General features: G+C 41.9%; 1 protein-coding gene across 2 annotated transcripts in view; it reads left to right on the top strand.

The window, feature by feature from the left end:
* Positions 1-24400, top strand: part of ERCC4 (ERCC excision repair 4, endonuclease catalytic subunit) — a 109322-nt gene that overhangs the window by 29266 nt on the left and 55656 nt on the right. For both annotated transcript variants that reach the window (XM_073591101.1, XM_073591102.1), the window contains exons 4-6: positions 1554-1749; positions 8737-8944; positions 10569-10749. In XM_073591101.1, coding sequence (XP_073447202.1) covers positions 1554-1749; positions 8737-8944; positions 10569-10749 — 585 coding nt within the window. The remainder of the gene's footprint in view (positions 1-1553; positions 1750-8736; positions 8945-10568; positions 10750-24400) is intronic.

Here is a 24400-nt window from a genome sequence, read left to right as displayed (position 1 = left end):
TGACTTTGAAACACTCGGGTGCCTGAGACCCCCACTGGGAGACAGCCTGTGGACGGATTGACTGTGCACTTAGGGAGAAGTGGCTGATGAGCTTGAACAGTAGCAGATTAAGAGACACTTCAATGGAGCAGGGTGGGAAGGTAATGGATTGCATCAGCTGAGAGTGAATAACCTGTTCACATGGATGTGTGAATTTGAAGCTCAAACTCCCACAAGTGAGATAAAAGCAGGAATCATTGGATGGGGCTGGATTATCCATGGGCGAGGAAGCCGTGCTGTTACCCCTTTCCCCACCATGTGTTGATGACATCTGACAAGACACATCTTTCAGAACCAGTGGTTACTGAGCCTTTTTGACTTGTCTGGCGTACGCCATTTCAGGTCAACTAGTTCCGGTAAGCCTCCTCTACTTCTGGTGTTGGCCCCGGCACTGATGTACAATCTATACACACTTGTGGTCTTCTTTCTACCTACTCGTCAGATCTGGTGTAATCATCCATCTGTGAATTTGGGAGTTTCTTTCCACCATCTGGCCACTCAGAACCCCCATAGAACTCTGCTGATGTTCTCTTCACTATTTTTTCTACACAATATGGACAGTTATATTCTATGATTTTATTTTGTTTGATGTTTGTTTTATGGAACCAGCACTGGTTTCTAATCACTGGCACATCTGATCACCAAGCTTTATTATTGTTTATTTTAATTTTTAATTTTCTATGTGATTAACACGGTTTAATTATTTGTTATTATCCATATCATGGTCATACATGTTTTGGTAACAATCACTATTTTTATACGCACATATGTATTGCGATACACATGTTTTTAGATGTGAAATATAGCGCTACACTTTTATTATTTTTATGAAACACTCAGGTGTGAATGCAGCCTAAATGAGTTTACCAAAAAAAGTAAATATTGCAGAATATACAGCCTCATGCTACATAACTAAGCTCCACATTTCATGCTGAATAAACAAAATTATTAATGTATCTTTAATAGAAATAAATAAATTTGATAAAAATCAAAAAATCCCGATTTTAAATAAAAAACAAATCAGATTTTTTTTTGTTTTGTTTTTTTAAATCATTGATTTATATCCAATCTGATTCTGAAGGTAAAAGGGGGTCCAACCCAGTACTAGGAAGGTGTACCTAATAAAGTGGCCAGTGAGTGTACATAAACCTATAGGTTTTAATTTGTGAGAAATGCTGCTAAACTCTGCATAAGCTGTGTAAGACTGATGATCATGATCTCTCTCAATACACTCTATATAGGAGAGGTTCCCTACTGCACCAAATAATTATCAGGTGTTGGTATAGTAACCTACAGTAAGTATGTTGGTTGTGTTTTTGTTTTTACTGTTAAATGTAAGTTGAATTTTTCACCGTTCTAAGTTTCTGGTCATATTCACACACTGAAAAGTTTAATGAAAAATATTAAACTGCTTTATAGAACCCTGAAAGCAATGTCATAAAATAAGTATTGTGATCACACAAAGTAAATTGGTACTGCAGATTTAGATTGTCAATCTTTTTTGTCCCATTCAGGTATTCTTGTGTATAAAGCACATAAGATCATTCAATCCTGCCAGGAAGCATTTATACTGCGTTTATATCGGCAGAAGAACAAGCAGGGGTTCATCAAAGCCTTCTCAGACAATCCAATAGCTTTCCAAACAGGATTCTGCCAGGTGGAGCGAGTTATGAGAAATCTGTTCTTGAAAAAGCTCTACCTATGGCCAAGGTGTGTATAAAAATATGTTTCTCTTCTATCTTGTCTGCCTTAACCACTTAAGGACTGAGCGAGCCTTTATCTGAGATTTGGTGTTTACAAGTTTTTGAAAGTTACTTGGAACCCCCAAACATAATATATATTATTGTGTGTGTGTGTATGTGTGTGTATATATTTATATATATATTATATATTTTTTTTTTTCTAACACCCTAGAGAATAAAATGGTGGTCGTTGCAATACTTTGTCACACCGTATTTGCACAGTGATCTTACAAGCGCCTTTTTTTTTGAAAAAATAAATTTTTTTAAAATTAAAAAATAAAACAACAGTAAAGTTACGCCGAGTAAATTGATGTCCAACATGTCACGCTTCAAAATTTCACCTGCTCTTGGAATGGCGACAAACTTTTACCCTTAAAAATCTCCATAGGCAACGTTTAAAAAATTCTACAGCTTGCATGTTTTGAGTTATAGAGGAGGTCTAGGGCTAGAATTAATGCTCTCGCTCTACCGATCGCGGCGATACCTCACTTGTGGTTTGAACACCGTTTTCATATGCAGGCACTGCTCACGTATGCGTTCACATCTGCACGTGAGCTCAGCAGCACGGTGCGTGTTTTAAAAACATTTTTTTTTCTTATTTATTTTACCTTTTTATTTTTTTATTTTTACACTGTTCTTTTAAAGAAAAAAATTTGTCACTTTTATTCCTATTACAAGGAATGTAAACATCCCTTGTAATAGAAAAAAAGCATGACAGGACCTCTTAAATATGAGATCTGGGGTCAAAAAGACCTCAGATCTCATATTTACACTAAAATGCAATGAAATTAAAAAAAAAAATAAAAATGTTGCTTTTAAGAGCTATGGGCGGAAGTGACGTTTTGATGTCGCTTCCGCCCTGCAGTGGTATGGAGACGGGTGGCAGCCATCTTCCCCTCACTCGTCTCCATACCAAACCAGGGAGAGGACCCGATCGCCTGCGCCGCTACCGATGGCTGTGATTGGCGGGAGGAGGGGGGCCCTCTCACGCCACCGATGAAAGTGATCTCACTGCGAATCCGCCCCTGAGACTACTTTTATCTGAAACCGGACTGCTCACAGAAGAAGAGGATACCGGGGTTATGGTAGCTAGCTGCTGCCATAACAACAATATTCCTCTTCAAAGTGCCGACGTATATCGGCGTGAGCTGATCCGGAAGTGGTTAAACTGCTAAGATGTACAGTTCTGTAAATGCACATTCATTATTGTGTTTGTCTGTTAAAAAAGAATAAAGAACCCTTGTGTTTTCAAGATCCTGCATTTGTCATCTTGCACTGCCATTGTTCTAGATGAGAAATGGAACCTCCTATCAGACAGGAAAGGACCCTAGGATCTCATTCACATTAGCTTCCTGCGATTTGCATTATTAAACGCGTGAGAAACTGATCTGAGAAGCATACCTTTTGATTATACTTACCAGATAAGTTTCTCTTGTGTTTAAATGTACTTGTGTTTCTATTCGTCTATACATATATAGGCCTGTTTCCCTCAGGTGTTCTTAAGCGTACACCCAGGTAAGGGCCGAGTTTGCCAGCACTGGAATGCACCGGCAGGCAGTCCCATTCATGTCAATTGGGATGCAGTGGCTGCAAAGACACAGCCACTGTTCCCAGTTTGGGAGCAGTGGCTGTGTCCATGCAGCCACTGCATCCCAGCTGACATTACTAGGACTGCCTACATGGGAATGCAGGGAACACCTGTGCAGCCCCATGCAGGCAAACACGGCCCTCACACTGACGTACGTTTAGGTGTGCCCATGTGAACGAGGCCTCCTGTTACAGTAAGACATAATGAACTACCATAGCGCTCAACAGCGCCATGGTAGTTCATTGAGAACTACAAACCGACAGCCGCAAAGGCTGTCAGACCTTGTAGTTTTCCCATTCACAGGACACTTTTTGCAGGTTGTGACAGCTAGCGGGGGGAGAAGATCCCCCGCTAGCTATCAGAACGGGTGATCAGGGGGGCGGGGGCCAGTGCATCTGTAACATGTTACACCCTGAATATGGATGTAACATGTTTCAAAAGATGAACTTCTCCTTTTTAAGATTGTTCATTTGGTTTTGTAAACATTAGTGGGGTGAAACCAACATTCATTTTTGACCGCAGTAACAAAATTAGAAGAAGCAGGATGGATCGACTTTCTAACATTGTATTTGGCTTTTGTACAGTAAAGTCTATTTGCTCCAAAATCAAAGGTTAAAAGCAAACCAAATTTTGAAATACTTCGAATGACTAGTCAAATCATCGAAATGTACTGAGAATTTTCTTACAACTTTTTTTTTTTTTTTATTTATTACGAAAATCCTTCTAGTGTATACCCAGCTTTACTACCCTGAAAACATTCTCCTAAGGTGAATCTCTTCCTTGGCACCCAGGAGAGGAGTGTGGTAGAGATTTGTAACTTGAGATTTTTGCTACCCTTATTGTGAAATGGCTGGTAAAATGATGGCCTTTCCTCTTTTGGTTCCAATATGGACACTGTTGCCCTTTACCCTTTTGCTGTAACTATCGGGCCCCTTTCAGATGGAGCGGAATCCGTCAAGTGGATCCGTCTGCTCAGCTGGGGATCTCTCCGCTGATCCCTGCTGAGCAGGTGGATGATAGGTCCGTGTTTGCTCCGCTATGCAGAGGGGACACGAACGCAGCCCGCTTTGCTCTATGGGGTGGTCAGATGGAAACGGACTGCTTGTCCATTTCCATCTGATCCGCGGGGTGGATGGGGAGCGATTCCCATCCGTCTGTTTTAAGGGGACTGGATTAGATCGGATGCTGGCGGGTGTCAGCGGACACATGTCCGCTGACCTCAGCCTCTCCATAGAGAACAATGGGTGGTCCGATCGGTTTCGCCTGAGAAATGGACAGGTGGACCAGAACTGTCCGCTGGTGTGAAAGGGGCCTTATGGTGGGGCAGTAAGGCCACTTTCATACTGAGCACCAATAAAGCGCCTCCTGTCAGTGCCCCTGCCCATTGAAATCAATGGGCAGCGCAGCCAAAGCGGCGCAGGCAGTTTTAACCCTTTATTCACCTGCTAGCGGCCGAAAAGCGATGCTAAATTGATAGTAAAGCGCCGCTAAAAATAGCGGCGCTTTACCGCAGGTGCACCCAATGTCCCAGTTTGAAAAGGCCCTAGATGGTTGTGAACAAGTTCATGGCTACAGTAACAGCTGTTAGCTTGCACACAAATTATAGTGCCTTCTCTTTCCTTTGGAAGTGATTTGGGCAGTCATAAAGTCACCAGGACTTCTATGGGGAGTGAAGGAATATGGTGGTTTATTCTGCTCACCTCCTATTAACTTAATAGTAGGATTTTCAACCTCTCCTGTGTGCCATTAAATTCTCGAAAATGAAATTACCAGGTAATAAACTGATTTTTATCCTCTATTTATTTTGCATCTGCTTTAAAAGTTGTGAGGCTATGAAGGTAGGGTAACTTTTTTTAAAAGTAGAATATAGTTTGTAAAAGCAATTATGTTTTTCTCCTTCGTTTTCAGTGCTGAGAGGAGGGCACTGTTAGATTACAGCATGGGAATGTTATTATTTAGCAGTATTAAAGACTAAAGAATTTTTAGGATTTCTGATTTTCATTTATACATTAAAGAGTTCAAACACACAGACCTGTCAACAGCTAGACATTGTTTTGCTAAGTGGAGTATATGCAGTATGTGTGAATGTTTTTCACTTGGTTATTATGCTGTTAAATGATCTAAAGAGTTAAAAACTTCACCTTGCTAGCGTGCTGTAAACATGCAGTAAAAGCATTGTTCAGTAGAATTGTTTAGGGTGTGTGTTCCTGTTCTGAAGCCTTATAATTGCTATTGAATTCTGCACAGCAAGATGTTTGAAAGAAGTACCAGTGCCAAAGAAATGCTAGTAATTTTTGAGGCTATTGTAGTAATGCAAAAAGCAATGTGCAAAGTACAGCAATAGCAATCAATCAGATTTAAGTTTACTGTAATTATATCATTGGAATCTTGCATTATCTGCATGTTTGTTACAGGTCAGTGACTAAAACTATTGAATCTATGGAGTCAACATGACATGCAGGCAAATAGCATTTTTAAATTGAGATGTTATCGATGGCATGTACCTGACAGGAAAAGTTACCTTAATTACCGTACTAACTCCAGGTTACTTTAAATAGCTTGGCCCAAACAAACTGTTTCCGCTGCTGTCAGCGCTGCATAAACTGAAAGCTGGGGGGATGACGTCACAATCTGCATCTCAGCCAACCTTAGGAAGCCTTGTAATTATCAATAAAAATACAGACGTCTACAGCGCTCAGCCCAAGTTGATTTGTCCTGGGAACAGGATGAGAAGTCCCCATACTGCTGCCAGAACACGGTGCTGTATACTGTATGTAGTTCATGCTATATACAGTTTTATGCAGTGCTGACAGCGGCCATATTTCTTAGTAATGGAAATATTTTGTTTTGGCCACATCCACCCAAATGAATTGTTTAAAGTGATTGTAAAGTCTAGGTTTTTTTTATAAAAATAACAAACATGTTATACTTACCTGCTCTGTTGCAGTGGATTTGCACAGAGCAGCCCAGATCCTCTTCTTCTCGGGTCCATCTTCTGTGCTCTTGGCCCCTCCTTCCTGTTGAGTGTCCCCACAGCAAGCAGCTTGCTATGGGGGCACCCGGGCCGAGCTGCAGCTCCGTGTGTCCATTCAGATATGGATCTGCGGTTTGACCCGCTCCCTCTCTCTCCTGATTGGCTACCTGACTTTGACAGCAGCAGGAGCCAATGGTGCTGCTGCTGTGTCTCAGCCAATTAGGAGGGAGAGTCCCAGACAGCTGAGTGACTCGTGGACAGAGATGGAGCTCAGGTAAGTATTAGGGGGGCTGAGGGGGGCTGCTGTACACAGAAGGCTTTTTATCTTAATGCATAAGGATAAAAAACCTTCTAACTTTGCAACCCCTTTGGGGGTCATTTACACTTGCTTCGTTTTCAACAAGGCTTCGGACACGCTTTGTTAAAGCACTCTGAATGCTAGTAAAAGCTCCTGTCACTAAAAAAATGATTAGCTTATAGTCCTGTTTACGCCTGCTTTTGCTTTGTTTTGGCTTTGCTTCAAAAATTATACCCCATGTAGCTTCAGTGGTGCTTCAAAGCGTCTTCAGAGCCTCCATAGAAGTCTATGGGAAAGCTCGCTTGGAGCCCCACTGAAGCCCCATTGAAGCACCAAGCAAAAGCAGGTGTAAACAGGACTGTAAGCTAACCATTTTATTTAGTGACAGGAGCTTTGAGTAGCGTTCAGAGAGCTTTAACAAAGCGTGTCCGAAGCCATGTTTTGAAGCAAGTGTAAACTAGCCCTTAAGGTAACACTAAACCTGGAGTTAGACTTTAATGCCTAAAAATGTATTCTTAATGTACAGGATTCCAAGATGAACAAAAAAGTGCAGATCAGTGATTAGCACTAATGCTTCTTGAGTAGTGTGCTTTAAATGAACACTCACCACAGCTGCCAGCAGAGAGGTAACGCCAAAGGCAGCACTATCGCCACCATTTTTATTAAAATGTCAGCAGATCTGGACCATCAGGTGTATGGAGGTCCTCTTTAAACCCATTTTAGTAATAATCCCTTCATAATTCACAATTGTATTTTTAAAGTACATACACTACTACATACACTACACTACTACAGTACATTTTCTACTTTGCATATTGCACATGGCATAATTCTCTAAGTAGTGAACAAAAGGCTCAAGAGTTATTAATGGTAATAAATGTGAAACTTTCTTTATGCAGGTCAACCAAGCAAAATGTTTACTTTGTGTGGAAGAACACGGGTGCTGTCAGGAATGAAAATGGATTAAGAAATAAATTGAAACATGGATTAGTCACATTATATTCTAACTGGTGCAATGAATCTTATTTAACTGCAAGACTAAGTCAAGGCTAATGAGAAAAGTCTTTTGATCACTCAATACTCTTGCGTTCATAGTGTTCCAGTGTGTATACTCCCCATGTTGGACAGAAATGTCTCCTTGCCAGTTCTGTTATTTCTTGGCTTATTTGGGGCATTTGGGCTGTGGTTTTCTTCTTCTTGATGATCCAATTTTTTACTTCCTTAGAGCACCAGTGACCAGTTGCTATTATCTTTGGCATTGGCCTCATTACTTTCCACTAGATGTGCCAAAAGTAAGGCATAGCCAGTGGGAGGGGGCAGGGCCATTACTGATCTGTTTGCAGTACAGGATTTGAGGGTCTTGAGGTGCGAAAGAATGGATCAATGAGCATAGAGATTGGTTATCTTGGTGATCCTGTGACAGAGGCTTGCATGGTTTAATGTTTACATTTTGTGTGCAGTACAGTAAAATGAACAACCACCCCTATTTAAAGACACAGCAGACCTGACAAGAGTTTGGCAAACGATGTCCATTTCCTTCACCTTTTAGCCATTGCATCACATACATTTTGAGCAGGGGAGAATGGGGAAGCCAATTGGTAACTTGAGGCTGGGTTCACACTATTACATATTGGATGTGGATTTCCCTGCATTCAATTCACATGTCAGGAGCTTGTGACCATCTCTCAATGGAGCTGGTTCACACAGCTCCGGGACAGCCGCGGAGTGAATTGCACAGGAGTCCTGTGCGTCTTTTGTTCCATTTCAGGTCTGATTTTAGCCCAAAATGTGGACTGAAATCGGACCTGAAACGGTGAACAGGGATGCACCGGACTACTGCTGTGAGCCACTCCGTACGGAGGTGTGAACCCAGCCTGAAGGATATGCTAATTGTGTTTTTGGTGTTTTCAAGATAAGTTGAGCTGTGCGTTTTCTTCATCTCTCTCCATAGCAATAGTTTAGCAGAATATTCACCACTACGTAGGAAGGTGGTCATGCAGAAATCCAGGGTTTGTTGGATGGATATAAAATAATATAATTCCTTTTTTAAGGGCACTATTTTTATGATGTTGAATTAATTGTTTTTTGTCTGTAGGTTCCATGTTTCAGTGAACTCATTCCTGGAGAAACACAAGCCTGAAGTGGTAGAGCTGCATGTCTCTATGACACCTGCAATGCTTGCTATTCAAGCCTCTATACTAGATATAATGAATGCATGCTTAATGGAACTGAAACGCTACAATCCTGCTCTAGAGGTGGAAGATCTGAGTTTAGAAAATGCGATTGGAAGAGCCTTTGACAAGGTACTCACGTTAGCTAAGTAAAAGTCTGTCATCTTTATGGATGCAGTCTTGGTTTTTGTTTTGCATCATGTTAATATTTTGGCCTCACAAATGCTAAACAGCCATGTTTAAGATATTTGCTAGAAACATATGGCCTAGCTGTAGAAAGCAGTGTCCAGTAATCAGCAATTGTGTGTATAATATTGTCATTGCTGAATAATCCATCTATTAAACACAATGTTAAATAAATAACAAATTCTAAGCTTTATTTGCATTTAACCTAGTCACATAATAAAACTCAATAGAGTTTCAAGAAGGGAAATTCTTACTAAATTAAGAACTTTTTATGTGGAGTACTCATGTCTCTATAGTCAGGCACAGCTAATCTGTAACCACACCTAAAGTGCATGCATCTTCAAATAAATTCATTTTAATTTATTTTCACATTAAAGTGATATTATTTTTTTCTTGCCATATTCCAGTTAAAGTTGGTGTCATGAAATCTGCTCCAGGTTTCCTGCTACAGGGTGGCTTCTATCTCTTGTAGCAATCCTGTGAAGCCACCCTTGCATATAGGCACTAGAGTTGTCCCAAAAGAAACCTATAGCTCCGTAGCCTAGAATAGCAAGCACTCCCCTGCTTCTCCCTCCTCCCCTCCCTTCTACAAATTAACAAACTAGCTCAAGATTGCACTGTCCACTGTTAATGCTTTTCTGTGAAGACTGGAAGTTCAGGGAAGCAGCACCGAGAATGCAGGGGGCTACAACATTGATAGTTGTGAACTGCAAGTGCTGGGGTAAGAATTGTAACAAATAGTTTGCTGGGGAATGTTTGTTTTATTGTGCTGAGGATGTAATACTACTTTAGGCTGGGTTCACACTATTGTGAATTGGATGCGGGTTTTCCCCGCATCCAATTTGCATGTCAGGAGATCGTGACTGGCTCTCTATGGAGCCGGTTCAAACATCTCCGCAGCGGCTCTAGTGCGAATTACGCAGGAGTCCTGAGCGTCTCTTTCGTTTCAGGTCCAAAATTCGGGCTGAAATCAGACCTGAAACGGTGAATGGAAAAACATTGGACTCCTGCTGTGAGCCGCTGCGTTCTCCAGTGTGAACCCAGCATTAAAGGGCAACTCCACTTTTGTGGGAAAAAAATGAGCAACTAAAAAAAAATTAACAGAGATATGTGAGAATAGATATGTCCTTTCCTGCTTGTGTGATTGGCCCACTTATTTTCTCAGAAGTCTGCACCTAGATACAAATAAGATTTTGAGCATCCCCTGCAACAAAAATGTAATTTTTGTTGAGATACTCCCAAAGGGAAAGCACATCTAAAGGGATGCAGACCTTGCCAATTTCCTCCATTGGAGCCCTGCAGGTGTAGCAGCTGACTGATAATTATATAACCACTCTCTCACAGATTCACTTTGCACACGAAAGCCGACAAACCGCTATTTCTTCTGAATAACAACTGGCAGGAAGCTGCAACAAAGTTTGTTAAAATCCCTGCAATGTATATAAATCACACAGAGGGGAATGTTTTTTTCCTAACAAAAGTTTCTTTATCAAATAATTCTACATATCATGTTATTTGTAAAGCACTTTTTGCTTTTGTAGAACATTTTAAAAAATGTTTCCTTTTGTAGATAATTCGACATTTTCTGGATCCACTGTGGCATCAGCTTGGGGCAAAAACCAAGTCATTAGTTCAAGACTTAAAAATTCTCCGCACTCTGCTACAATATTTGGCCCAGTATGACTGTGTGACATTCCTAAATCTACTAGAATCACTGAGAGCAAGTGAAAAAGCATTTGGGCAGAATTCAGGTACGGTTTGCTTATTAAATTGTGATTTACAGTTTGAAATCCATCCATTTGTTTTTATTTAAAGAATAAAGTTTCTTGATTATTTGAACATAAGTACACATACAAAGAAAAAAAAGGTTCATAAAGGCAAAAGGCTGTTCCTCACCTTGTTGCGGTTGCAGCAGAGGTCCATTACAAGCTAACACAGTATAGGTATCAATTCCTAAATACTGTATAGAGCAGGGATATGCAATTAGCGGACCTCCAGCTGTTGCAGAACTACAAGTCCCATGAGGCATAGCAAGACTCTAAAAGCCACAAGCATGACACCCAGAGGCAGAGGCATGATGGGACTTGTAGTTTTGCAACAGCTGGAGGTCCGCTAAGTGCATATCCCTGGTATAGAGGGACCTAGGATCAATTGTGCATATACATTTGGCCCATGTGGACTCAATGAAAATGGAAGTCTTCTCAGAAATAAATTGCACAAACAATAAAAAGTTGGGGAATCTGCTAACTTTCGACCACTTTCGTTAATAAATATTGATATGAAAATTTTGATGAAGATCTTAGCTAACTGCCTGAATTCCTTTCTGCCGCACCTGATAAAAAAAGATCAGGTGGGATTTGTCCCCCGTAGACAGGCAGGGGATGCCATTAGACGCCTCCTCCAAATCCAACATATAGTACATGAGAGATCCCTGGAGACAATGTTTCTGTCTTTAGATGTCAATAAGGCCTTTGACACCTTATCTTGGCCCTATCTAACACAGGTGCTTAGTCACTACGGTTTTGGCACCTCCTTTTTGAACTGGGTTTCAGCTATTTACGATTCCCCCCAGGCCAAAATACGATATTATGGTTACGAGTCGCCTACTTTCCCTGTTAGGCGGGGAACTCGTCAAGGTTGCCCACTCTCTCCACTTCTATTTATCTTGGCACTCGAGCCCTTGACGGAGGTCATTCGATCTCACACGGACATATCAGGAGTAGAAGTGGCGGGCACCGCACACAAATTGTCATTGTTTGCGGATGACATTTTGTTGACCATCACTAAACCTAGAATTTTACTCCCCAACCTACTCTCTCTTTTAAACATCTTCGCAAAATCGAAAGCTAGGTCTATCAACCTTCAGCCCTCGGAATTAGAATCTCTACAATCGGCATTCTCATTCCAATGGTTAACCTCATTACCCTACCTGGGTATTAAACTTACTCCAAGGTACTCGGGTTTATATCAAGCCAACTTTCCCCCACTATTTAGGAAACTGGAGGTGATGCTTGCTTCTTGGTCCACACTTCCTGGTTCGGTAGAATAGCGACGATACGCATGACTTACCTCCCGAAATTGCTCTATTACTTCAGAGTTTTACCAGTCCAAGTGTCCCCCCATATTCTCCGAATACATCAACGTAAAATAATGAAGTTTATATGGGGCTCCAAAAGACCCAGGATCAAAAGGCAAGTGCTTTATGCCTGCAGAATCAATGGTGGCCTTTCAGTCCCTAATCTACAAGCTTATTATACAGCAGCGGCTATCGCCCCATTGTCTCATCTCCATGAGAAACAACAAATGCCACTGTGGGCCACCATGGATTTAGTTGACTCACATCCAACGCCACTAGCTTCCCTCCCTTGGCTTCCCAGGGCGCATCGCCCCTCTACCATAGGTCCCTGTCTGACCCATTCTCTACGGTTGTGGGATGCGGTAAAATACTCAGCAGGCCTAATCTCCCCTCATCTTCCACTACTTCGCCTCCTTCACTGCCCTCTATTTTAACCAGGTTGTGACAATCCACTGCAGTTTGCATGGTGGTCCGATAATGGCTTTACAGACGTCCATTCTCTGTTCACCCCAACCAAGATTTTTCCATTCGCGGCTCTACGTTCCTCTCACGACATCCCCCTTAGGGAGCATTACAGTTACCTGCAACTCAGACACTTTCTTCAACAGCTTACAAAATCTCAATCTGCCCCCTATACAATGACCCCATTCGAAAGTCTTTGTAGATCGCGCCCCCAATCCTCGGGTCTGATATCTCTCATATATGCAGCTATAATTAGCTCCAAGACACCGCCACTGAGACCTTACCATCTCCAATGGGAGACTGAGCTCGGGAAACAATTAGACCCAGAGGACTGGCAAATCATGACTATTACACTATCCAAATGCTCCAAGAATGTTCTCTTTATGTAGAACGCTTACAAAATTTTCTATAGATGGTACTATACTCCCGGCTAGATTAACAAGCTTTATCCCATCATATTCCCCCCTTTGTTTTCGAAGGTACAATGGCGCACATCTGGTGGACCTGTCCCAAGGTATGCAGACTATTGGTCAAAATATATGCTTCTACTTCACAATCTCTTTTACACCACTGTAAAGAGGGATCCATTTGAGGCCCTTTTGTGGAAGCCCATTACAGAACGTCTTCGCCCTGAATGTCAACTGGCAGCACATGTTTTTACTGCAACTAAATTGACCATAGCAAGTGCCTGGAAGACCCCGGCCCTTAGCTTTGTAGCAGTTAAAAACTGCGTGAATGACATCATGGTAAATGAGAAACTTACTGCTGTATTATCTGACACTCATGACAAATTCCTCAGGGTATGGCAACCCTGGGTGGCTTATAACCACTCATCACGATTCGATTCAACGCTTCTTTCCCTTTTAATGAGCCTCCGTTCCCCCCACCCCGAGGATCCCCCCCCCCCTTTCCTACCCCCCCCCCTCTTTTTCCTCCTTAATTTCTTCCTTTTCTTTCTTCTCCCCTGCATCACAAGCTTACACTATTCTTTTCTCTGCTCCTCCTCCACTGCACTCCACTTTTTTTTTTTTTTTTTAATTCTCTTTTCTCTTCTTCCACTTTTTGTTCTGGCCCTCAGGCTTAGCCCTGCTGGGATTGGATACACATTATGACACAATATGTATTACATATTGAGGTATGTTACTCTATTTGAAGTTTTTCAATTTAGTTTGATTTTATTTCTTGTTTTTCTTCTGTAATGCTAGCTGTTACAATAACACCTCGTTATATGTTTCCTTGCTAAATGTGAGTGTCCACTAATAGTCAATCCTGAACCAATTTTATGCCACTTTATCAGAAAGCGCGAGATGTGGACACTCCTCTACATGTCGCCTGGCCTCGCCTTTGGACTGTTTGAGACCTGGCTCAAGTTCTTGACTATTAGTTCAACCTGCTAGACACTGGCAGTCTTATACCTGTTAATCCAAGATGTATCCATCACTGTCTTTGTACTATTCTGTTGATGTATATTTTCAATAAAAACCTTTGTACAAAAAAAAAAAAAGTTGGGGAATCATATTGGTTCTAGTAATGACGGTTCATTTTTAGGATTTCTGGAGACAGAGGAACTGGCTCAGTTAAAGCTTAATAAAGCAGTTGGTCCTGATGGTATTCATCCCAGAGTTCTAAGAGAACTTTGAGATATAGTTGTTGGACCATTAATAGATCTTTTTAATCAGTCTCTTCTAACAGGAGAAATTCCCCATGACTGGCGGACAGCTAATATTGTACCTGTCTGGGGGGGTGTGGCCTGGCAAGGCATGTGATCGGACGTTTTTTCTGAGCAGCTCCGGCTTCTTCTGTAATGATCCTGCTCCATCCTGGGTTGATCTCGTCTAAAACACCGAAACATAGGTGCCGTTGTTATCGGGGAAGAGTCCTGCTACACTGGATGGTGTTATCAGCGGATGGGCAGACGGAAGAAACATCCGCCGGCTAGAATGAGTGTCAATGCACGTTCTGGCCAAGATGGCCGCCGCACCACCACTACAGCGCCTACTACTATGCTTCGTGATCAAACTGGCTCATCGGGTCGCTGGTTGACCTCTCCCAGAAGGAAATCCTCCCCGCACAATGGTGATTCACCTATTAAACTACAGAGACCGAGACTCCATTCTACGTGCTGCCAGATTGAAAGGAAGTCTCAAGATCAACAATGCGGTGGTGTCACTATATCCGGATTATTTGATCGCTGTCCGCAACCAAAGAGCCTAGTAGCAAACAGTAAAGCAGAAATTGTGGGAGCATGCTATTCAATACTCTATGTTGTTTCTGGCCACTCTCCGCGTCGTCCATCAAGAAAAAGTACACTTCTTTCAGTCTCCTAAGAATGCCATGGCGCGGTGGGAATCGCTGCCGCAACCTCCCCGAGCGGCTGCTTGATGGATGCCTGCCTCTTCTGTTACCAATTTGTTTGTTTTCCTCCCCCCTTTTTTGTATGCTGTGAACCCTACAGCATCTTTACTGAGTTTGAGGAGATCAACCACACTTACTTCTCCTGCAGGAGAGCCCGAAACCCTCATCTGCTGAGTAGGCAGGAGCTGCACTGAGGAAACTATGCCAATCCACTCACCAGTGGAACTTTTCTTTTCTATTTTAATTCATGAGTAATAGGTCATGTACCCCATGCATGGCTCAAGTTTTGGGTACAAGCCCACTCCGGTTCTGTGGAAGTTGGGCAGGGGTGTTTCTGCCCTTTGGCAGCCTTTTTGTTTTATGTATGTAGTTTTGTAGTGGTATGTATGGAAAGTGGATGGATGTTTGAATGTGTGCTATATGGTCCCACCTATAATGCTGTGGCTGTGGCCGGTCTAAAGGGGACTGCTCGAGGGCCCCTAGGGCCCACTCTGTTCCCCCGAGCCCTATGGCTGGTTTATTCCCAATGTGGCTGAGTTAAATATCTGTTCGTGGAACGTACGTGGGCTGAACTCGAAATTTAAGTGAGCCCTGGTCATTGAACAGGTAAAACCGCTTAATCTGCATATTCTCTGTTTTCAAGAAACCCACCTCATGGGCTCTAAAGTCTTAGCACTGAAGAAGCATTAGGTCGCATACAACTACCAGTCCACGTACTCTAATTATGCCCGAGGGGTGGCTATTTTAATTTGTAAGGGACTCCCCTTTTCCTGTCATCAGGTGATCTCTGACCCCAAAGGCCAATATCTTGTGTTACACGCCACGGTGCATAGAACCCCTATTTTACTGGTCACGGTTTACATTCCCCCTCCGGTCACGGCCACAGTGTTTACTGAGCTGAGTACTAGGCTCTCCTCTCTGCCACTATGTCTTAGATCATTATAGGGGATTTTTGGATAGGTTGAAACCTCTAGCATCAGAGTCTAAATTGTTTAGCAGATGGTGTGAGGCCTATGGATATGTGGATATATGGCGCTGGAAATTTCCTTCTGTAAAAGTCTTTTCTTGTCAATCCAAATCATATTGTACTCTTTTCAGGTTGGATTATGTACTTGCCACCAAGGATCTTCTACCATTTATCCGGTCGATTGCCTATGTCTCCCAGACGATATCCAATCACTCGGTTGTACAGGTAACTCTTACCCTGGGTCATAGGCCTGCATTTCAGGTCTGGAGGTTCAGTCTCCTCTGGATCTCCACACCTGAAATACACATCTATCCCAACAGACATGGCCAATTATTGGGTCTAATTCTGACACTGCTGCAACAGGGCCACTATGGGACGCCTTCAAGGCAGTTCTGCGGGGCTCATACATATCGCGCATTAAACACTATAGATTGACCGGGCGTGCGATACAAGCTGCACTTGAGCAATCGCTAGAGGCCGCTAGATCCCAACATGTGGTGAACCCGTCCTCTGTAACCCAGGGCGGACTAACTGAGGCCCATAATGCACTACAGCTACATCTGGTTGACATGTCAAAAAGGCAACAACTACACCTTTCAGCTAGAATACACGGGGGAAAAACGGGAGGCTGCTGGCTTTTCTTGCCCATACTGAATTCCAGGATAGCTCAATATCTGCCATACAGTTAGCTGATGGGTCAACTACCTCAGATCCTCTGACTATCAATCAGGAGTTTGCATCATATTATGGTAGTCTCTATGACGATCAAATGACCCCTTTGGAGACCACCTTCACAGGTTTTTTTCTCCTCGCTAGACTTCCCGCACTTAATGACTCTCACAAAAACCTTTTGGCCCAGGACATAACAATAGAGGAAGTCGAGACTGCCACCCGCTCTTTGCCATCCTCAAAAACTCCAGACCTAGATGAACTTCCCTCTGAATGGTATCAGATGTATACCAAACCATTGCCCCCAAACTTCTTGCCATTTTTCGTGCATCACTGGATCAGGGAATCCTCCCTGATTCGATGAACGAGGCCCTAATTGTAGTTTTACCTAAACCTGGGAAGGAAAAGTTACTATGTGGGTCATATCGACCTATTTCTCTTTTAAATAATGATGCCAAAATACTGGCAAAAATACTGGCGCTTTGCCTACAGAAAGTAATACTGTCCCTCATATCACCCGATCAGTCAGGATTTATGCCTGGACGGAACATTTTTGATAAAATCCGGAGGCTGTATCTGCATATCCATAGAGCATCTGTAGACAATTGTAGTTGACTGGTTCTGTCATTAGATGTGTTGAAAGCATTCGATACTGTTTGCTGGACCTTTTTATGGGAAACTATGTCAAGGATGGGCTTCGGTCCACATTATGTGAGATGTGTCCGCCTACTGTATGCAGACCCAAGGGCTGGGGTACGTACTAATAGAGATGTCTACTCGCCATTTTCACTAAAAAGAGGTACTAGGCAGGGGTGTCCCCTTTCCCTGCTTCTGTTCGCTCTCACCATTGAGCCTTTGGCTCTGGCGGTGCGCCAGACGTCTGGGATAGGGGGTTATCTGCTATGGTCCACTGGAAGAAAAGATATCTCTATACGTGGACCATGCGCTTGTTTACCTTGATGGCAGGGAAAGCACCTTCAACAATTTGATGCAGGTGGTGGGAGAGTTTGGGGAGGTGTCTGGACTGAGGGTTGGATGGGACAAATCTATAGCCTTCCCTATTGGCCCCCCCTTTGCACATGACTATTTGAGGAACTCTAACCTTCAAACGATTCAATCCTTTAAGTACTTGGGTATTCAGATCCATAATGAGCTCCCTAAATATGAGGACCTTAATACTACCCCCATAATCAAGCAGACACAAACTTTGCACATGTTCAATGCTCCCTTTGAATTTGATCGGTCGTATAAATATTTTTAAAATGATTTATTTGCCAAAATTTTTATATTGTTTTAGAGCTGCTCCCGTTTTTCTCCCCAAAAAATTATTTCTGACTATTAAATCCACCCTATCCTCTTTCATATGGAACAATAGCCAACCACGGATTGCAAAGTCGTCTCTACAGGCATCTAAATTAAAGGGAGGTCTTGCCTACCCAAATTTACATGACTACTTTATTGCTTCCCAACTTGCCTATGTCTATGATTGGTTACACTCTGACCCTCAGACCCTCTCCACAGCCCTTTTGTCAGCTTTTTTTTGCCCTGCTGCATCTATTACATATGAATTACATAGGGCGCTTAAATCCAAGTGTTCCCGATATTTCCCAGTGGATGTGGGTTTTTTGGCCTGGAGAGGGGGAAAAATGCTCACGACCACGGTTCCAGGGAGGACACCACAAACTCCTCTCTGGAACAATCTCAGTCTCCCTGGGCTCTATGGGCACCCAGACTCGCAATGGTGGGCAAATTTAAAGGTCACACATCTCTCACATATTGTTTGTGTCCTTTGAAAACCTGAGGGGGGGATATGACATTGATCATAAATTCTTCTACAGGTTTTTATTACTTCGACATGCCATTCAGACACAGTTCGGGTCCTTGACTATAGAGCTTGAGGAGTGAAAAAAGGAAGACACACATAAAAGAGATAAGAAAGGCTGCGCACCCCGGAAATTGGATTAAAGAAAAATAATTTTCCCCATGGGGCTTTAAAACAGCAATGCACATAATGAAAGGAAGTTCTTAATAGATGTATAAAAAGTTTTATCCAATATCATGGTTTGAAGTACAGTATAGAGAATCATCTGGTACAGTAACACACATCTTATTCCCCAGTGCAGTAACAAACACATATTAATACACATAATTAGGTTACACAATGTTACATAAATAGCAAGCCCCGACGCGTTTCGACCTGTATATGGTCTCTTCAGGGGGACAGTTGGATCTAAAAAAGAATTACATAAATTAAATTCAAATGGATAAATATATATATTATTGTGCATCACTTGGATTAAACCAAGATAATGAGTCTTTACCGCTAAATGGTGGAATGGGTGTTCTCTAGTCCAGGATATGTGCTGAGGACCAATGGAAACACCGGAGGGCTCGGGGGGCCACCCTCACTCTCCCAGGAGAGCCAGCCTCAAGGGGCTTACAAGGAGCCACACTTATCGCGCCCCCCCGGGAGGGGGGGGGGGAGGGGAGATGAGGGGGAGGAGCCCACACCTGCAACAGAAACCCAAGAATAGCCATGTATTAGTTAGAGGAAGTTTGATAATTAACTTGGTAATGTACTGAGTGTTTCCAATTTGTCTATGTGGAGACTGGCGTTGGATAGGATTTTTACTATGTAAATGTATTGAAATGTTAATTCCATTCCATGAATGTAATCGATAAGATTTAATGATCGTGTGATCCAACAATGCAGTGGTATGGTAGGTCTATTATACTGTTGTAATGGATAGGTAAATAAGAAGGATAAAATGGGTGAAAAAGAGGGAAAAGATGTGTGTGTGGAAAAAAAAAAAAAAACACAGCAACAACGATGGCCTAAATGGAGAGGAGTGCATTGTGTGGTGGAGAATGGTGTGAATGAGGTGGTGCATGGTGTGGTAACATGACATGGTGCTTGCTAGGTGCCTACTGTGTGAAAACAAAAATGAAAAGTGAACTAAAAAAGTGAAAAGCCAATCAAAATGTGAAAGTGTGTATGTAGGATGGTGGAGAGTGCTGTGTGGAATGAAGGTGAAATAACAAAAAGTTTACCTTATCAGTTGTATAAATCGTGTAGGCTGAAGGTAATGTTGGACTTGTTGATAGGTTCAATGTGATAAGCTTGGTGGCGATCATGCAAAAATAAGGGCTCTAGTGTAGAAAGAACCTGGCAGCAGTAGCATTCATCCTGGCCTGTAGGAGATCATGATCTAATTATCAGGCCTCCAGTCTCCCTTTATATCCAAATTCAGGCAAATGGGATAATCATGTGCAGGTGCAAACCCCCCACCCACACCGCCCCCAAGAAAAAAAAAAGCTTGAGGAGTCTCCAATGGAGGATCTGCTATCCTATCCTGATATTACTAAATTGGTTACAACCTTTTATGATCTTCTCTCCAGGGTGGGGGCAGACCCATTTCAAAATTCTTACGAAAAATGGTGATTGTTGATGCCTAAACTTACTGAGGAGGGTTGGGAAGAAGCCACTGAGGTCTGTTTTCAGGATATTATTAGTACTGCCAGACATGGGGGTAAGTCACACATGTGCAAGTCACAAGCAAGTCTCAAGTCTTAACCTTCAAGTCATAAGCAAGTCCCAAGTCACTGTGGCGAAAAGCAAGCAAGCCAAGTCGAGTCCCTGCTAGAAGGCAAGCAAGTCAAGTCAAGTCATTTATTTTGGTCAAGTCACAAATTAAGTCAAAATACTGATCTACCCCATTTCCATCCTTTAAATGAGTTAAAAGTCAGTTTTCAGGAAAGGTTTTGTTTTATTTTCAACATTAACAAAACTGCTTAGTGCTTTATTCTTGGCATATTAAAGAAACACTTTGAATGCCCAAACAGCAGACAAGGAGCAGAACACTCAGCAATTAAATGGCCAACAAGCCTGAAAAAAATGTAGTCCTTGCTGAGGGGGAAAATAACTAAGCTCAAAGTTTGAACTTGACACAATGCCAATATCTGGACACTTGAATGGTGATGAGAATAATAGTATTCCCATCACCATTCTTCAAGTGTCCAGATATTGGCAATTTGGCATTGTGTCAAGTTCAAACTTTGAGCTTAGTTATTAGAATAGAAAAAAGAGGGAGAAACACCCGCGCAATGGGATGCATGCAATGGAATAAAAATTTAAAAATTAAAGAATGTTGTTGGAACTGCTGCCACTACCGATTACTTCCACTAGGTGGAGTAAGATATAAGAAAAAAGGAATAGAAGTAGATAGCGCTGTTTCCAAGCCTGGTGAATTCAAATGTGTTATAAAGGTCCTGGATGTGCATAAGTCAAGTTGGTTGTCTGACTTAATAAAGTGCAGTGTGTGCTCTAAAAAAGATATAACTTAATCCGTATGAATATAATATATCCATATATAAACGAACCCTATTTTTAAATTAAAAATATTTGTGCAAAATTATGTGATCCATAACGTAAATCGATAATGTACATATGAAGTGAACAAACAAATATATATAATCAAGTGCTTTCAGTGCTGCTAGGATCTGGTGAGTGCAATCAATCACTATTAGAACACGGATTAAGGCACGCACTGAAAGGTTTACTCATTGGAATATCCATCAGAATCCAGGGGTTTTTTTTGTAGCAGCACTGAAAGCACTTGATTATATATATTTGTTTGTTCACTACATATGTACATTATCGATTACGTTATGGATCACATAATTTTGCACAAATATTTTTAATTTAAAAATAGGGTTCATTTATATATGGATATATTATATTTATACGGATTAAGTTATATCTTTTTTAGAGCACACACTGCACTTTATTAAGTCAGACAACCAACTTGACTTATGCACATCCAGGACCTTTATAGTAATTCCACGGGATAAACATTCACTATACTATAGGCAATATCTTTACAATCTTTCCCACTCCATACTGCCCTCCCACTAAGGGAATAACACATTTGAATTCACCAGGCTTGGAAACAGCGCCTATCTCTACTTCTATTCCTTTTTTTCTTAGTTATTAGAATAGCCACTTAAAATGCATTGCATTTGCAAAAAATAGTATTCTCACTTCTCAGAATACTATTTTTTGCAAATGCAATGCATGTTAAGTGGCTATTCTCAGAATAGCCACCTAAAATGCATTGCATTTGCAAAAAATTAAATTTGAAAGTACTTTCTCGCTCAGTTGTGAGCGATGGGGTCGCATTATCACCCCACCATGGCTAAACACACGTTCAACAGGTGCGCTTGATGCAGGGACTGACATTACTCTTACCGCTACCCTGAACAAAGAGGGGAGCATGTGCCTGTTCATGGCCCAAAACTGAAGGCAGCTCTGTCCATCACAAATGTCTAAATACTGGTTCAGCTGTATTTGGGGACTGGAACATGAATCTCTCTTCTGTTTTTTGCGGTATGCTGTGAACAGCCCAGATTGACTCTCTGACTCTGCCACTGGCATTTGCTCGTCTTCATCGGTGGTTGTTGGGGTGGGCTTGCAGTCCTCTTTGAGAATCAAGTCTGAAAAACACAAGCATAAAACAGTGACTCAATGCACTCAGGTGTTATTACTGCAAACGGGTTATTACCAAAAACATAACATACTTTTTATCATCGCAGACACAGCCTCCTTGACATTTTCGGTAGCCAAAACATCATGGGTCAACCACATGGTGCCAAATGAAGGATCCAGCAGAGCAGCTTTTAGGTATAGAGGGTCAGAGAAGGGTAAGGTTGCTACATCATTCTGTTCATCTGCCATCCTCACATTGACAAAGATCCCTTCGAATCGTCTTTGGAGTGATTCTTGCAGGCTACGGATCAAGCCACCAAGGTAGCGCACGCTCTCTTTATGATTTTCCAAGTGGTGATTCAGAGAAAGGATACAGGGTACAACAGCACTTATTGTCACAAGTTTTTCTCCCTGTGAGAGGTCTGTGGCTTCTCCAAAAGGTTGAAGGACATCCACGAGTTCCTTAATCTGATTCCACTCTCTAGCTGTGAATACAGTCTCTTTGTTTCCCCCATCTTCAAGCATTCTAGTCAGTTTCAGCTGGTCACAGCTGACCACTGATTTCAATTGCCTCAGTGTGGAATTCCAGCGTGTGGTAACAGAGGCAGGGATTCCACGCTGTCCAAACTCCTCCTCAAATTTTTCCTTGAAAGAGGTGCTTGTGTATAACAAGGAGCTCAACCTGGAAGCTTTGGCGAGAGCTGCATTGACTAATTTAGTCTCTTTAAGTCCATCACCTATTACCAATTGAAGCGTGTGTGCAAAACATTGAAGTCTAGTCTGGGTTTTTGCACTCAAATAATTGTCAAACATCTCCTGTTCTTCCACTGACAGGTCATTCCAAATGTCTGAATCATCAAGGTCATCGTCTTCATCTAGCTGTCCTGGAAAACATGTAGTGAATGCTTTTTTCATGTTTGCGGCGTTGTCACAGATGATGTGGTCTACCTTTTTTTTAATCTTGTACTCTTCACATATATGCTCAAATTCCTCACAAATTCTTTCCCCTGTATGGGGACCTTTGAAGCGGTTGCAAGCAAGCAACTGTGATTTTAACTGAAGACGGTCATCCTCAATGTTGATCCAGTGCACTGTGACTCCAAGAAAGCCTCTCATCCTGCAGTCTGACCATATATCTACAGTCACTGACAGATGATCTACCACTTCGAGTTCATTTTTCAGCTTCATTTTCCTATCTGCCACCAGATTGTCAAGCTTGCCAGTAATTGTTCTTCTACTTACTGGAGAGTACTTGTTGTCTACTATTGACAAAAAGCGACGAAAGCTTTGATGTTCAATGATGGACAGTGGCATGTTGCAGTTTAGAATGAGGTCTGACAGGATTGAGTTTGTAATTGCCTTTTGCTGCTGGTGGTTGCAGTGGTATAGCTGCACAGTCCCCTGTGCGATGAATTGTGAGATTTGAGGCTGGGTATCATCAAAAGTCCCTTTGGTATGGATGTACTCTTCATATCTATAGAGTAAACAGAAGAGAGATAGAAAAAAAAGTTAGCTATGTGATTTATTGATTTGAACAACAATACACTCTGCTCCCACCTAAAGTGGGATGTAGGCCTAATTTGCATATATATATATATATATATATATATATATATATATATATACACATACACGTGACGTTACTGTACCTACTTTTCTTTGTGGGTTTTGTAGTGACGGATGAAGTTGGATGTTGTGGTGGACGTGTCTCTTATTTTTGAGTTGCAGACCTTGCATATCGCCGTTCTCTTCTTTTCACCAACATCTAAAATATAATCCTTAAATCCAAATTTAATTATTTTTGGAATTGCTCCCTCCATTATAGCTGCCTTGTGCGTTGATCTGTCAGGGGTGGATCCAGAGTTTGCTGTCGGGATGGCCCGGGCACTGCCAGAAAATAAGGTGTTGCTGCTTAGTACACTAGTACTTACAGAACTATTTTTAATGTATTATATATATACGGTCTTAACCTAACCTTGTTTAAAACAGTGACACGTTTATCATTCCAGATTAGAATATTACATTAGTGACTCATAGTGACACTTTTTGGGCACCAGTGACACCAATACAGTGACCAGTGCTAAAGCTTGCATTGATTTCAGCATGCATGGAGCATTGCAGTACATGAACTTTCACTGGATGTGGACTGTTTAATGAGTTTGTAGTACGCATGGAGAACTTAATTCAGCAATATGATTTTTATGTAATATTCACGTTGAGCACTTTGTACTTCGCACAAGTAATAGTTAATTAGTGAAGGACTCAGGGAGGAACTGGTCTGGGACTGAGGGTCAGTGCAGTGGCCGTCGCATAGCAGGAGAAAAAAAGCACAGAGCCGAGGAGGAGGAGAAAACAAGGAAAGAAGGTTTGTACCTACCTAGGTTTCAT

This window comes from Aquarana catesbeiana, linkage group LG06, assembly GCF_042186555.1.
Source record: "Aquarana catesbeiana isolate 2022-GZ linkage group LG06, ASM4218655v1, whole genome shotgun sequence".
Lineage (NCBI taxonomy): Eukaryota > Metazoa > Chordata > Amphibia > Anura > Ranidae > Aquarana > Aquarana catesbeiana.
Note: the sequence above shows the minus strand (reverse complement) of the source record. Positions and strands in the feature narration are given on the sequence as shown.